The sequence below is a fragment of the Schistocerca americana genome, chromosome 1 (genome assembly GCF_021461395.2).
Source record: "Schistocerca americana isolate TAMUIC-IGC-003095 chromosome 1, iqSchAmer2.1, whole genome shotgun sequence".
NCBI lineage: Eukaryota > Metazoa > Arthropoda > Insecta > Orthoptera > Acrididae > Schistocerca > Schistocerca americana.
Window position 1 is genome coordinate 1,030,612,722 of NC_060119.1, and position 16,773 is coordinate 1,030,629,494.

General features: G+C 44.0%; 1 protein-coding gene across 1 annotated transcript in view; it reads right to left on the reverse strand.

Annotated features, from left to right (window-relative positions):
* The window catches only part of LOC124549153 (short chain dehydrogenase/reductase astE-like), a 324,150-nt gene that overhangs the window by 172,773 nt on the left and 134,604 nt on the right, over positions 1-16,773 (reverse strand). The window contains exon 2 of the mRNA XM_047125222.1: positions 14,837-14,965. Coding sequence (XP_046981178.1) covers positions 14,837-14,962 — 126 coding nt within the window. The 5' untranslated portion in view covers positions 14,963-14,965. The remainder of the gene's footprint in view (positions 1-14,836; positions 14,966-16,773) is intronic.

Below are 16,773 nucleotides of genomic sequence, written 5' to 3' on the forward strand. Positions count from 1 at the left end.
ACCTGGACGTCGACACGCCGGATGACCAGCAGCGAAGGCCTATGTCATCCGTGTGCTCTGATTCGACGCAAGGTGGGCAGGATTTCGACGAGCTTCTGCTAACACCTCTTCCACCCATCGTACCATCTGAGTATGGCCGTGTCAGACACCCTCCCCATCATCTGGCACAATATCACAGGTGCAGCACCAACATGTCACACAGCAGCACAGTAAACGGTCTGATTATGTCCTGCGCAGCGCCAGACACACATGCCGACGTCCACTGATCACCACATTCAACAATACTGTGTACTTTCGGCGGGGCTGTGGGGATATCGACCTCTACGCAACACCTGGCCTCTGGCCGGCAGGAGTGGGAGAGAAGGAGAAGAGAGTCAGTGAGCTCTCGACCTGTGTTCGACGTAGAGCATTTGTGTAGTCAGACTTCCAATTAATGTGTGTTACATGATATCACTGAGTGCAGCACCCAGCGCATCGTGGTCGCCACTTCCTACAAAGGGGTATTATTACACACTGCAGTCTGCTAAAAATTATTTTTTTTTGTAGAAGTTTCAATAATTCAGCCTAGAGAGCCTGTAAACAATTCTCCTCTCTATAGTTATACTATAGAACAGATAACAGTTTTTCTGATGTTAATGTTATTACTTCTACAGAACTGAACCTTACGATCACCTTTTTGGATTTAAGGGAAGATTATGATTAGTTATCTGATTATAGTTTTCACGTGCAGACAGAGCCCAAATCGACATCATTAATGTCAAACGGAACTTAGCTCGACAAAACAGAAAGAGAGCAACAACACAAAGTTATCCAAAGAACTGTAAAACGCATTGCTGAGTTCACAGAAACTTAACCGCACGTTGTCACACCTGAGAGAGATTGTGTGTGTTCTCGTGTTGATCAAGATGGTGCAACGGTGACCTCACAATGTAGCTCTGTGATCTGAAATGGCAAAATAATATGGAAATACTACTCCGCCATAACCTCTCCGAAGGCCGGGTGAGAAGCAGGGGCGGGGTGGGGGGCTGGGTGGGGGTGGAGAGTTGAGGGGTAACTCCTGTTCAGAAAACCAAACTACACCTGAACTCGGGCGACAGCATCTTTGAAGGTCTCTTGCCAGGTTTACGGTGAAGACTGTAACAATCGACGAGGCAATGTGAGACGATGTATTTCTCTACAACGGATAATGTCATATAGTCCCCGGCATTGATTTGTCAAAGGCTAGGGGAAGAAAACCTAGATACCAAATTACCTGGTCGTCCTAGTCGAGGATTGTGGCAATGAGTTTTTGCCACATATCATGGGAAAAGTTTCACGCTGCGAAAACCGACCAGTATAAGCCTCAGATTTTGGACGCATCTATAGATATATGACTACAGCTTCAGGAACGGGCTGATGCTATAGGTAAGTCCATGGAATATCCAAGGCTTATGAACAAAGCAAACTAAAGTACTAACTGAGTTTGAAAAGGTGGATCTGGGCATTGTTTTATTCAGCCAAGCGAAGAAAAAAGAAAGAGGGGGAGAAATAATAACTATATCTATTTTTGGATTGGTGTACCAAAACACATAATAGCAAAAAATAGGCTCTCAGTACTGATTAAATCGAAATGGGACAAGCAACTGAGAGGAGTAGAATATATGAGTGATCGTTTTTTAAAGCTGGACGTTATGATCTGCGGACAATCTACAATTGTTCTATGGATAAATGTAGTAGTTGACAATGACCTTTTCAACAAGAAGGATAATTTTTTTAACAAAATTGACGAAAACTTGGGGAAAAACCCAGCCACAATGATGTAATATTATAAACTGTACGGTCGCCTGCAAAGATACAGATGTGGTAAGACATTATTGAAAGGAAGTAGTAAATAACGGTGGTCACATAAATATGTAGTTGCAAATACTTTATTTCAAGAATGAAATTTTCACTCTGCAGTGGAGTGTGCGCTGATATGCAGCTTCCTGGCAGATTAAAACAGTGTGCTGGACCAAGACTTGAATTCGGGATCTTTGCCTTTCACGAGCAAGTGCTCTACCGATCTTTTTTTATTTTTTTGCTCTCACCACTTTTTTGTGCTCTGATCACTTTTTAATTTACTTATTTATTTAAGTCGCCTTACCATTCTTTTTATTACTATTATTAAGGAAAGGAGCTCGTAAGAAGTTGTATTACATAATGTGTAACAAATAATAAACATAAACTGCTTTCTGTACAAAACAATAATAGACTTCGTGACCACGCTCGCCGGTACCGTTGTACCTCATAATGTAGCCGGTTATGTCCTCGCACTTTGAAAGGAAACAACTCAAAGTAGATGAAATACACTTTTTTTTTAGTTTACGATATCATCCACTGAGCGCTCTTCAGTGAGGAAATGATACGTGTTATCAAATAACTAAGGAGAAGAGAGAGAAAAAAAAAGAAAATCTGCGCTGGTGGGTGAGTATAAGAGCAATCCTCTCCGGTGCTTCTGCTTCCGGGCACGTCATCTCATAGAATTTAAGGAGATAATCGTTTCGTCATGGTCACTGTATTCCTCATCATCGTATTCAAACTCAGCTTCTCATACCGGGAATGTTCCAGCTGCATGGAGTATCTCGTAACGCACTCCCCAGGAAATTAGAAAAATATTGTTGGTATTTTGTGCTGCGCACAATCGCCGTTGTTGTTCATGCAGGTGGTTTCCAGAAATGCAGCACATTCTTCGGGCCATCGCAAGGTAGATAATGCACTTCTTGGGGCTTGTAGTCATGTCACCGCCTTCGTCTTGGCTCGTGCATAATACGTTCTATCCGGAAATAGAACAAACGTAGAGGCTTGTTGTCCTACGGGGAGAAGGAAGGAAATTATCTCCGTCACTAGATGCCACACTCCGGCAGTCTGTGGGCGTCATTACCTGGAGCCTGACACACGTGGCATAACGGAAAGTTCAGCGTACTGATGGCATGCAGGTGGCATCCGCAGACTTGTTTACAGTTAACTACCAGGTACCGCGTTTTCATGTTTATGTGGTATGGTGAACTGTCCGCCATATCACCGGCTACTGGATTGCGGGGTGCCGTGCTTCCACAGAGTTGGCGGGACGCCTGCTCGTGAGTATTCGACACATGTCACGCACTGTCGCAGATCTATTGGCCAGTAGAGCTGTCATAACGTAGATATATTCAAGAAAAACTCTCTGATACGAAATGGGTGTGAGATGCTCTTCACCATCACTGATACAATTCGAGAAGCTGGTGCCAGTTTGTCTATTAAAAGTTCTGAGAGACTCGTTTGTTGTCCACTCCACTAACCTCGCACTGAGATAAGCGTCGTTGTGTGATCGTGAATGTGCACGAGGCCGAGGCATCCTCTACCAATAGGTTGGGTCAAGACATCGTATTGGATTTTGAAGAGTAATTGCTGGCAGACGAAGTAGCCAAATGCTGCCAGTGTGCGTCGAGCGATCGTCTTCGGCATCGGAAGTATCTGTGTGTAATGGGGGATACGTAACACCAAGTAGGTATTTATGTAGACGACCCGTTGATTCATGTCTGGCGTGAAGCTGTTCCCTCTGACACCATTCCAGACGGGTTGACCGCCGCCGTGTGTCGTACATCATTTGTGAACACGATCCCCAGACATTTTGTACTGTTCCGTGTCTGGAAGGGTGCAACACATCCAGCAGGTAGTCCAGCACCAATATTCATGGCGACCGATTTGTCTACGTTATATGGGTACCCATAGCAGTACCGTGTCTATTGATACAATGCAAAGTCGTATTTGTGTCGCTGTCTGTCCGCACCACCAGTAATTGGCCCGCGTTGCACAGAAAAGCGTGTCCACGTATTGTAAGTCCTGTCAAGCGTTGGTAAAGGCCCCTGAGAAGTGGTTCAAGGGCCAATGCATATACGATCTTGGATAAGGGTGCATCCTTGTCGGAGCCGGCCGCGGTGGTCTAGCGGTTCTAGGCGCTCAGTCCGGAACCGCGCGACTGCTACGGTCGCAGGTTCGAATCCTGCCTCGGGCATGGATGTGTGTGATGTCCTTAGGTTAGTTAGGTTTAAGTAGTTCTAAGTTCTAGGGGACTGATGACGATAGATGTTAAGTCCCATAGTGCTCAGAGCCATTTGAGCCATCCTTGTCGGATTGATGTCGTAATGGTAAGGGTGGTTCCGTGTAGTAACTGCATCATCGTGATGATGTAGGGCTGCGAGAACTTAATTTGTGTCAATACTTCCGTAATGTAATTATGGGTAACCCTATCAAAGGCCCAGTGAAAGTCTATCGATATCAAAGCTCCGCATAGTCGACATGCTTTCGTCAGTGCGATAAATTTGCAGTATTCGCAGCGTGCCATCTGGATGTTGGTATCGCCGCCGAGGGATGTCTGGTCAAGTGACACCACACGATACAGTACTCTTGTAAGCCGTGCCGCCATCAATCTGATAAAAATCTTAAATTCACAGTTCATTAGTTAAATATGTTCAACATTTCGCGGCCCTGTCAGCAACTGTATAAATATTAATTTTAAAAACCTACAGCCTCAGTTGCAAAGTTTACCTAGATTTACCTAGGTTTCATTCGGGATAAACCAGTCTTCTTCAGAATAAAAGTAACTACCGTTTGTCCATAATGGACATAGTGAAGCTAAAACTACAAATCCATAAATTATCGCCAGACTGTAAAAACTTGTCTGAAACTGCCTCGGCCCCACTTTGCGACCGCGATGCGGCAACCACGAGTGCTGTGCTGAATTCCAGCAGGTGATTTATATACTAAGTTAAAAGCAGCCGCCCTATGACACAAGTTTGCGGTACACCGAACGCTAACTGTGCTTCTAACGATGCATTCCCGTTAAGGACAGCATAAAAGTTCTCCTTGCTTGGAAATTTGTAGTGTAATCGGTTATCTGTTCGAATATTCCGTTTGGGCGACTTTAGTTTACAAAACGATGATGTGAAACTGTACCGAAGGCTTTTTGGAAGCGAGGAAATACGACATCCAATAGAGCGGGTGATCTATGCTTCCGGAAACCACGATGATTCATGCACAGGAGTTTTTCGGTCTTCATACAAGTGATACGCCAGAACCATGTATATTTCATTGTTCTATAAGAAAATCGAAGTAAATGATAATGAGTTTATAGTTCCACACGCCAATCGTGCGACCCTTTTCATAGATAGCAAAGTGTAATGTTCCGTTTTTCGAGCGACCTACAATAAACCAATCTATAGAGTATAAGAAGGTTACTATGAGGTCCTGTGGGGTTTCCTCTATCCAGCAATCTGAATTGTTTTGCAGCTGCCCAGTCACTTATTTCATTATTAGGAAGACAACTACACCAAATCGGACACCGTCAAGTCGAGAATCTAAGTTTGATATTTCACTGTACGCCATTTCATTTGATACTAACAACCTTCCTCCGCTTCACAAGGATAGCATTAAGTACCTGCGGCCAGATGCCTAGTCTGGTGTGGCTGCTATTTTGTTTACAGGACACTGCATAGGGTTATGGTAAAAACGCAGATTGCCGACCGTTGTGGCCGAGCGGTTCTAGGCGCTTTAGTCCGGAACCGCGCTGCTGCTACGGTCGCAGGTTCGAATCCTGCCTCGGGCATGGATGTGCATGATGTCCTTAGGGTAGTTAGGTTAAAGTAGTTCTAAGTCTAGGGTACTTATGACCTTAGGCGTTAAGTCCCTTGGTGCTTAGAGCCATTAAAATACAGATTACAACATCAAGTAACTGAAGATCAACACTTTCAGATAACTTAAACGATATAAGCGGCACGCGACAGTTCTCAGGGTGCTCCAATGTTACGTGTTCCGTATTTAATTGGCGTTTGCAGTGACATCTCGTGGCAAAAATGGTACCTGTGAGCTATCTCCACCCAGCGTCAGTTCGACCAGAGAATGGCCACACGCTGGCCGTCCGGCTGCAGTGTCAGTCCATTGTCAGCTAAATTTTCTGTGTGAACGTTTTCCGCATTTCCCATTGTAGGAGAGGCTTTCAATTAGTAATGAAACACCTTTCTTCCCGGCCAGTTTCGGTTGAAAAATTCTGAATTTGTCATGGGACATCGTGGAATGTCCCACATCAGTCCCTACAGTTTCATAGTTCCGGCATGTGATGGCGCTTTGCGTAGCCTTCAAAATGGAGTCTGTAATGGGCCTGCGTTCCAAGCAGAGAGCTGTGACTGAGTTTCTTTTAGTGAGTCGTTGGGCAAGGGGTCTGTCATCATCGCAACAAGGTCGTGAAAACCTGCCCGATCTCTCGCGTGCCGGCACGCTGTGACTCTTGCATCGCTGGCCTGTGCTGGCCAGAAGTACGATGCAATGTTCCTTCGGATACGAATGCATGTCCAAAGGAACATTGTATCCTACTTCTCCACAACAGTGGTACTGCAATATCGTGTTTATCCGCCGACATCGGGCAAGCGTCTTTCAATCAAAATGTCTCCCCTGTATGGTATAATGGTTCTTTATTTGCGAAACCATTAACACCTGCCAACCTAATTTTTCGATGCCGTAGATTAATGAATATTGCCGGCCGCGGTGGCCGTGCGGTTCTGCCGCTGCAGTCCGGAACCGCGGGACTGCTACGGTCGCAGGTTCGAATCCTGCCTCAGGCGTGGATGTGTGTGATGTCCTTAGGTTAGTTAGGTTTAAGTAGTTCTAAGTTCTAGGGGACTTATGACCTAATATGTTGAGTCCCATAGTGCTCAGAGCCATTTGAGCCATTAATGAATATTTTTCTACGTAATGTCTCATATTTTTCACTCTATTCAAATTTGGTTTCATTTTGATATCTAGGTACGTCGATATTTTGAGATGTTGAAATCGATATATTATCTAGTGTGAATATCTTTGTACTTATTGTTATCTTTGAGTCTGGCTTATGACTTTTGGCGCGGAAGCGTACAGAGTAGTCAAGTTTTTGTGTTGAATATGAACAGTCTTGACTTTGTGTTGGAAATGAAAACATGAGTTTGACTTGTGGACAATGAAAAATGTTGTGAGTTTTATTAAGTGCAGTAACGGCTGCGAAATTGTATAATGAAGTAATGTGTTGAACATGTGAAAGTGTAAGAAGTTTAATAAATGTAAATTTTTGTGAAAAATTGTCTTCGTAAGCTCTTAAAGACGGCTTAATTAACATCCGAGTGTCTTTCGCACCAACAGCGATAGTCACGTCACCTAGACAAAAATTTTAATTACGAGCCAAAGCAGAGCTAGATCGTCGTTGGATTGTAAATACAAGATATCTGATATTATTGTTAAATTTCTTCAGTGACTGTAATAAATTGATGTACCAATACCTGCCACATTAAAGATCTTCTAGTTGCGCAATAAAAAGATCATACTTCGAGTGCGCGACGCGATAAATTTTTGAACCAATTAACTGTTAATGGAGGTATTGTTATAATGGGAATACACATAATGGATGGTGCGAGTACAGGTTGTAGACACATGGTTGATAACATATAGAAGTTTGGGTCTGGTCGTGAATCATGCTCGGATAGCCTAATTGTAATGCGATCAATAGCGATAAGCGGGAAATCCGGGTTCGAGTTCCGGTCCGGCACAATTTTTCGTTGTTGTCATTTCATTATACAGCTGATGGTTGTCCATATTTCATGTACTCTCGTGCGAGGTGATAGACGTATCACAGTCAAACATCTCGGCGCTCAACTGGACGCCTGAGAAGTATGCACACCTGAAAGGAGCTCACAAAACTTCATTCAACTGTTCTTCCCTATGCACCGTACAGCACGGATCTCGCACCCTCCGACTTCCAACTGTTTGACCCAGTGAAATATGCACTCAGCGGAGAGCAGCACGTGGATGATGTGGAGGTTACTGGTGCAGCTAGGGGTTGGCCCCGACGTCCACTAGTGTGGTATCCCAGTACGGCGGCGGCGTGAGGCTGACGCACTCAACAGAGATTATGTTGGAAAAAAGCGTTTTGGAACCAAAAGAGCGGGGAAAATATCGTGTATTTGGATCTTGAATTAAACCTGCTTGCTTTCAGAAAAAAATGTTGCATTACTTTTTGAACGCCTCCCGTAACATCGCTATGAAGCACTCTCTCTCTAGCAACATTTGTAGGATGCACTCTCCGCCATAAAACATTGGTATGAAGCACCCTCTGTCACGCAACATCTGTACAAAACACCCTCTACTACACAGCATCGGTTCAAAGCAGTCTCCGCCACACAACAGTGGTACGAAGCAACCCCTACGCTGAGCGAACCGTCACGATTCGAAGGCGTTCTTCCGTTCACAAGATGGCAATGATATCGTTCCCGCAGCGAAGGGGGCCTTTAGTAATTCGTTATACTTAAGCCAATTAGCACGAAATGTTATAAATTGAATACACATAACTTCCTCCTAAATCAGTCTACTCATTAGCAAAAACAGTAGGCTTATCAAAATCCCTACAGCTATTCTTGAGACTATCCCGAACATACCAACAGAACCGCCATGGGGAACTTTATTTTAAATATGTATAGAAAATTTCGCATATACTCTGACGAAAAAAAATCTCAACACTCAAAAATAATTAATGAGGAGTAATGACATTTTTGGAACAAATTTGTATTGGTAACATATTTAGATGATTAACATTGCATGTTCACAGGTTAATTTTAGCGAGAGATAAGTGATTGCATGTGTGAAACGCTGGTACACTAATAAACAGTGTAACCGCCAGAATGTTGAATGCAAGCATGCAAACGTACATGCATTGTGTGTGCAGGTGCCGGATGTCAATTTGTGGGATGGACCTTCTTGGCTATTGCATTTGGTCGGTCAATACAGGGACAATTAATGTTGTTTATGGATGAGGCTAGAGTTGTCGTCCAATGGTATCGCGCACGTGCTCGATTGGAGACAGACCTACTAATCGAGCAGACCAAGGCAAAATGTCGACACCTTGCAGAGCATGCTGGATTACAACAGAACTAAGTACGTGAGCGTTATCCTGTTGGAAAACTCCCCCTGGAATTCTGTTCATGAATGGCAGCACAAAAGGTCGAATGGCCAGAATGACGTACAAATTGCCGTCGAATTGCATGGCTTAACCACGAGAGTGCTCCTGCTGTCAGACAAAATCGCACCCCAGACCATTACTCCAGATGTAGCTCCAGTGTGTCTAGCATGCAGACAGGTAGGTTGCTGGCCCTCAGCTGGCCTCCGTCTAACCAACACACCGCCATCACTGGCACCGAGGCACAACCAGCTTTCATCGGAAAACGCTACAGACTTCCACCCTGCTCACCAATGAGCTCTCGATTGACAACACTGAAGTCGCAAATGGCGGTGCTTTAGTGCCAGCGGAATGCACGGTAGAGAGGTCTGTATTATAGCTGTCCTTGAAATTATCTACATGTAACAGTTCGTTGTGCCACTGTGGTGCCAGATGATGCTCATATTGCTGCTACAGATGCGGTAGGATGCGCCAGAGCCATACGCCGGACACGGTAGTGACACGTGGCCGTCGGAGGCCGGTCTTCTTGCCACCGTACATTCTCGTGACCTCCGTTTCCGGCTACAGTGTACAGTGGCTACGTTCCTGCCAAGTTTTTCTGCAGTATCGCAGAAGGAACATCCAGCTTCTCGTAGCCCTATTATATGACCTAGTTCAAACTCTGTGAGCTGTTGATAACGACGTCTTTGTTGCCTAGAGGCATTCTCGACTGTTAATCAGCTCACCACGTCTAATCTCAAAGGTAAGTAACACTCACGATCTTTACAGTGTGTCTCTAAAGCAAACCTGATTTGCAGCCTCATATTGGCGCTAGTAACGTCACTCTTATGCAACTGACGCGAAATTTCATTTGTGTCGCGTTACTCGTGGGTGGTGTTTCAATTTTTTTCTGTCAGTGTATTTATTTTCTGCTGAAGAAACATCGCACATGATGCCGTAGTAAAAGATGTATAAGGTTTCTCGCTTCAAACACCTCATTTTTTATTTATTTCATTACAAGTAACACCAGGAAACAATATTTAGAACGAAAATCTTTATGAATTTATGGTAACATGCCTCTGAATCGGGAAGTGCTCAGAGTACATTTGAGGAGTCAACATAAAGCTATCTTCTGCACTTTAAAACCATAACGCGATTTACAACAGGATGAAAACAGTGAAATAGTCGTTATGACTTATGCAAGTGGTGATACGCAAATTGTAAGTGTTTAATTGACGACGTAGTGACGTGGATGCTGAGTGAACAAAAAAATTATTAGCAGTTCACATCACACATGTCGTCATCAGCTGTTATAAACCGTCAGCCCAGAATACTTAACAATACTACGTAGTCACTAATAGAACATAATATGAGGATTTCTGTGATGGTTTAATCCACCACAGCTGTGATAAACACATTATGCCAATCCTAAACTGTAAACAATGGGGCTCATAACAAACCACACCCATTATTGTAGTCAAGGGCCAAATAAGCATATGCTCAGCAGAACAAGGACCAAATGAGCATGTACTCTGCACAGTGCTCGTGCGTCAAGGGCAGCTACAAAAAAGTGGTTCAAATGGCTCTGAGCACTATGCGACTCAACTGCTGAGGTCATCAGTCGCCTAGAACTTAGAACTAATTAAACCTAACTAACCTAAGGACAGCACACAACACCCAGCCATCACGAGGCAGAGAAAATCCCTGACACCGCCGGGAATCGAACTCGGGAACCCGGGCGTGGGAAGCGAGAACGCTACCGCACGACCACGAGAGGGCAGTTACAGTACGCTCGTGAAATGCCTATATACCTTATGTGAACTTGATGAGTGCGACGATCTTCTACCACTGTTCACTATTATTGTTTGATCTGCTGGAGTGCTGCTGATTTAAGGCACGTTCCGCTGCATGCGAAATACATTTGAGTCTCTCTTAAAGTCCATACACTGGCAGTTCGATTGGCACTACCTTTTTCGGTGACGTAGATTTCAAGTAGACTATAGCTGCAGTTTCCCCAGAGTGAAACACACTTAACGACCACAGGCATGGGAGGGGGGTCTGGATTGGCGTTTGTTGAAGCAGACAGTATTCGTCAGGCATCACCAAATGCTATGCACTGACAGTACTCTCACCAGCGACTGCTTCACCAGTTGTTTTCCAACAACGCTGTTCGACAAGTGACCACAAATGATCATCATTTCGCCGCATCACACGCGTCCCTCCTTTTAACAGTATATCCATTTATCTATCATGTTTCCAGCTATAAATTAGTAGATTTTAGTTGATTTGCAACTCTGACATAGGAGCTGCCTAATAGACAATGGAACTCAATGTTGGGTATTTATAGAAACGTTTCATCTCAGGAATACATTCATAGAAAGTGTCTTTTGATGTCATGAGTAAAAGCTTTTGTAGCACCACCAGTTGACTGAAGCAAATATGATTTATGGTCATGTAAAATTGTGTTATTGTTGATTCTTCTTCTTCTTCTCCTTCTTGAATTTGAAGTATAGGCTAGTAAGTCCATACTTGAAAGTCTTCTTCCGAGCACCTGCAAAGACATGCGCTCTTCTCGGTTCGGCAAAGAACGATCTCGGACTAAGGAGGTCAGGAATCTACAGAGTATCTTAACGGCGCGGCAAAGGCTACATTGGAGCGGCAACGCTCGCATTACGTGAAATATGCGTCGAACATGATCCCCACACTCACCTTTCGCAGCTTAGTAAGTCAGCCACAGCTCAGCATTGTATTTCCACAGGACAATCTAAGGATTATTCTGGCATCGAAATCTTGACCTCGACGAGATCCTTCTGGGATTCAGTTATTAAGGAATCGGTGGAAATACGTTTGGTGGAAGATGATATTAATCGTGATTGCGGATTTCAACTGGATAACGCCTGGGATCCGGTGACTTCATTAATTTCTCCCGAAAGAAAATACTTTATAACTAAAGACAAGTCTAGCGACAATTAATTTTATTAATTTTTACATCTGCACTTCAAGTCTGTGTCCGCGCATTCCGACAGAGAGCACTCATGTAGTATCACCATTACGCATGTGCCTGCGCGCCACAGATGGAGCAATATTCGCAGAGGGGGCGGAATTCGTCAGAGGTCGAACATGTAGCGTCTGCCTTCAGGCATGCGTCTTCGCGCCGAAATTTGGTGTAAAATTAGCAATGTGAACTAGCAATCTCCAGTGTAAAACACTCACCTGAGGATGGCTGAATGGTTGTCAGCCGAAATATCGTGACAAGAAGTCGACGTAATCCGACTGCAATCCCGAAACTTCATTGATTTGTTTTGTTTGTTAGCAAGTAAAGGCGCTGTACATGTACGTGGTCCTGGCACCCACTGAAATCCCCTCGCCACAGTAACATTACGTAGTACGCTGCTAGAACAGTCAAATCAAAACAGTGCAACCCATCCCCACTTTATTAGGGGGTTAAATTTATTTCATATTTTATTTTTCTGCTCTGACAGTACGCTACGGTTCTGTGGCGATAGGATTTCAAAGTGTAATAGTACTGAACTCACTCACTCACTGGTCATACCGGACTCGAGAGTCCATTACCGGAGCAACGTATTTTCGCCATCTGTCCCTGTCTTGGGCTATTTCCTTCCATTCACCTGCAATACCTAGGCTCCTCAAATCAGCCTTCACATTATCCTCCCATCTACGCCTCGGTCTCCCCACAGGACATTTCCCCTCCAAGTGCCATACGAGTACTCTGCGCGCTGCCCTGTCCTCATCCGTTCGAGCCACGTGACCCGCCCATCGCATCCTACACGATTTAATAATACTATGTCACGGCTTGAATAGAGTTCGTGAACCTCTTCGTTATGCAGTTTTCGCCCTCTCCGCAAATGTCATCCCTTTTTGCTTCGAAAATCATCATCAAATTTTTTTCAAATACTCGAAACGGCTTTTCATTTTGCACGGTGAGAGACCAAGTCTCACTCCCATACAGCATAACTGGTAGAATAATAGTTTTGTATATTCTAATCTTTAAATTTCTAGACAATATCCGTGATGAAAGTAATCTATTCATTGAGAAGTAGCACGCATTTCCCCCCCCCGTAATCTCTTCTTCAATTCGGATGCAATCTCATTTCTCGAAGTGATGTCCACGCCTAGATACTTAAATGTGTTGACTTTTTCCAACAGCACGTCTCGAACTCTTAACATTTCCTGATCTACATCTGTTGGCATACTAGTAGTAACCAGGTATTTAGTTTTGTCTTCACTTTTCCTTAGACCTACATCTTCACTAGCCTTGATTAACGCATAAACACAAACAAAAATTGATCACATAACAATTTTTTAGGCTGATACTAAAAGCTTTATGAGTGCCCCATGCAGTTGTTGATGATTTTATCCTCCTCGTTACAACCTTTTTGCTGGTCTGAGGAATTTCATTTCTGATGCTTTCAATTGCTTAAGATCTTTTATTACCATTACCCAACATTCCGCTCCATACTAGGTGAAAATTGCTTTTCTTTGTACAGTTATCCTCTATATAAAAGCTATTTCGCAGCGAAGGTACTTGGACTTTTACACTTGCTCCAGTGTGTTATCATAACACAGAACTACGTGGGTGGACTGATAAGTCTGGTAAAAAAAGAAAGAAAAAATATTTGTTTCGAAAACAACTCGCTTTACTTCTCGGCATTGACCATGGACTCTTTTGAGGGATATACACTTCGTCCAGCGATCCTCAAGCTTTGTCATCCCATCGCAAAAACAGAGTTTGTCAAACACTGTAAAATACTCGTTGAAGGCAACTATCACTTCCTCATTTAAAGAAAATTTCTTCTTAGGAAGCCGAAGTGTCAGGTTAGGGAATTGGAAGAAGCCACTTGGGGCTAAGTCTGGTGAATAGGGTGAATGAGTTACCAACGCAAAGCCCAATTCACGCAATTTCGGCTTTGTTGTAGCAGATATATGGAATGGTGCATTATTCTGGTGAAAGAGCATTTTTTTGAGTGCCAATATTCGTCTTTTTTTAGCCAACAATGAAGCACAATACGGTCGAGTTATGATTCTGCCATTGTCCAAGCAATCTATGAGGATTATTTCTTAGGGATCACAAAGAAACAGTGGCCATCACCTTACCAGCCAAAATAATGGTCTTTTGTCATTACTTTAACTGCTGTTTTGATTCCAGGTGTGTAGCAGTGGATGCAGGTTTCATCAACAATCACAAATAGGCGTAAAAAGTGTTACGGACTGCGATTAAACATCGCCAGACATTGTGCTGAAATCTTGTGCCAGATGTTCTTTTGGTCGACTGTAAGCAATGGCAGCACCCATCTAGCACACAGCTTCTGCACAGCCAACTCTCCGTGCAGAATATCATACACTCGCTCAGTTGAAATGCCTACAGTCTCAGCAAGCTCACGAATTATTATTCGGCGTTCTTGTATTACAATGTCACGGATGTTGTCAGTGGTTTCCTTAGTGGTGACTACAATTGGACGGCCAGAGCGCGCTTCGTCATCGGTGGTTATCTGACCACGATTAAATTCATTAATCCAAACGTAAATGGTCTTCAGTGATGGTACAGAGTCCTCGTAAACCTCATCCACTTTTGATTTGTGCGTCAGTACAACCCTTCAAATGAAAATGTTTAGTAAAAGCACGAAACTTCGTTTTCTACATTTTTCAGTCGCATTTGACACACTGATCAATTCAGACGGCTGTGAATAATTAATTGTACTGTGTACATTGTTGAAATTCCTTGTACGATTCATAGATAATCAAGCTTATCAAGCACGAAGGCGCGACAATACTGTTCTATTCTTTGCCAGAAGGTTACCAGACTTATCAGAGCACCCTCGTACGCTGGCTTTAGTCGTTGACGTGTACAGACAGTGCGGTGCTGACCAGCGCGACTTGTCCCTGCAGGGAGTCGGGGCCACGCCTCCCCACCAGCAGCGCAGCCGTCGCGCCCACGATGCGCCCCAAGGCCCGCGCTGCCCGCTGCAGCACCGTCACAGACTTCACGCCCATTCTCTGGAACAAAGAGTAGTACACAGTGAAACAAATATTACATTTTTGATAATTTTGCAGAAATTACACTACTGGCCATTAAAATTGCTACACCAAGAAGAAATGCAGATGATAAACGGGTATTCATTAGACAAATATATTATACTAGAACTGACATGTGATTACATTTTCACGTAATTTCGGTACATAGATCCTGAGAAATCAATACCCAGAAAAACCACCTCTGGACGTAATAACATCCTTGATACGCCTGGGCATTGAGTCAAACAGAGCTTGGATGGCGTGTACACGTACAGCTGCCCATGCAGCTTCAACACGATACCACAGTTCATCAAGAGCAGTGACTGGCGTATTGTGACGAGCCAGTTGCTCGGCCACCATTGACCAGACGTTTTCAATTGGTGAGAGATCTGGAAAATGTGCTGGCCAGGGCAGCAGTCGAACATTTTCTGTATCCAGAAAGGCCCGTACAGGACATGAAACATGCGGTCGTGCATTATCCTGCTGAAATATAGGGTTTCGCAGGGATCGAATGAAGGGTAGAGCCACGGGTCGTAACACGTCTGAAATGAAACGCCCGCTGTTCAAAGTGCCGTCAATGGAGGTGACCGAGACGTGTAACCAATGGCACCCCATACCATCATGCCGGGTCATACGCCAGTATGGCGATGACGAATACACGCTTCCAATGTGCGTTCACCGCGATGTCGCCAAACACGGATGCGACCATCATGATGCTGTAAACAGAACCTGGATTCATCCGAAAAAATGACGTTTTGCCATTCGTGCTCCCAGGTTCGTTCTTGAGTATACCATCGCAGGCGCTCCTGTCTGTGATGCAGTGTCAAGGGTAACCGCAGCCATGATCTCCTAGCTGATAGTCCGTGCTGCTGCAAACGTCGTCGAACTGTTCGTGCAGATGGTTATTGTCTTGCACACGTCCTCATCTGTTGACTCAGGGATCGAGACGTGGCTGCAGGATCCGTTACAGCCAAGCGGATAAGATGTCTGTCATCTCGACTGCTAGTGATACGAGGCCGTTGGGATCCGGCACGGCGTTCCGTATTACCCCCCTGGACCCACCGATTCTATATTCTGCTAACAGTCATTGGATCTCGACCAACGCGAGCAGCAATGTCGCGATACGATAAACCGCAATCGCGATAGGCTACAATCCGACCTTTATCAAATTCGGAAACGTGATGGTACGCATTTCTCCTCGTTGCACGAGGCATCACAACAACGTTTCACCAGGCAACGCTGGTTAACTGCTCTTTGTGTATGAAGAAATCGGTTGGAAACTTTCCTCATGTCAGCACCTTGTGTAATTGCTCTGAAAAGCTAATCATTTGCATATCACAGCATCTTCTTCCTGTCGGTTAAATTTTGCGTCTGTAGCACGTCATCTTCGTGGTGTAGCAATTTTAAAGGCCAGTAGTGTATTTTTTACAGAATAAAAAAATTTATTTATTTATTTACTGAAACAATTCATTGCCAACATTTTTGAATAAAAAATAATTTGACAGATAATAAATAATTGAACTTACCATTCTAAAAAAGACTCTGCAAATTGTTCAGTGTATACCATGTGCAATACATGGTGAAACAGTTGTGACTTTTTTTCATTGTTAATAACTGAATAACGTAGATCACACATAAAACGTTAATATATGGGGTGTTCATTTTAACTGAAGGCATTGAAACATCTCGAAAACTACACATCGGATCAAAAATAGTTTCAATTCCAATTTTTTTGCCTCGGAGTGAGACATCCAATGATACCACACTCGAACCCCACCCTACCCTGTGCG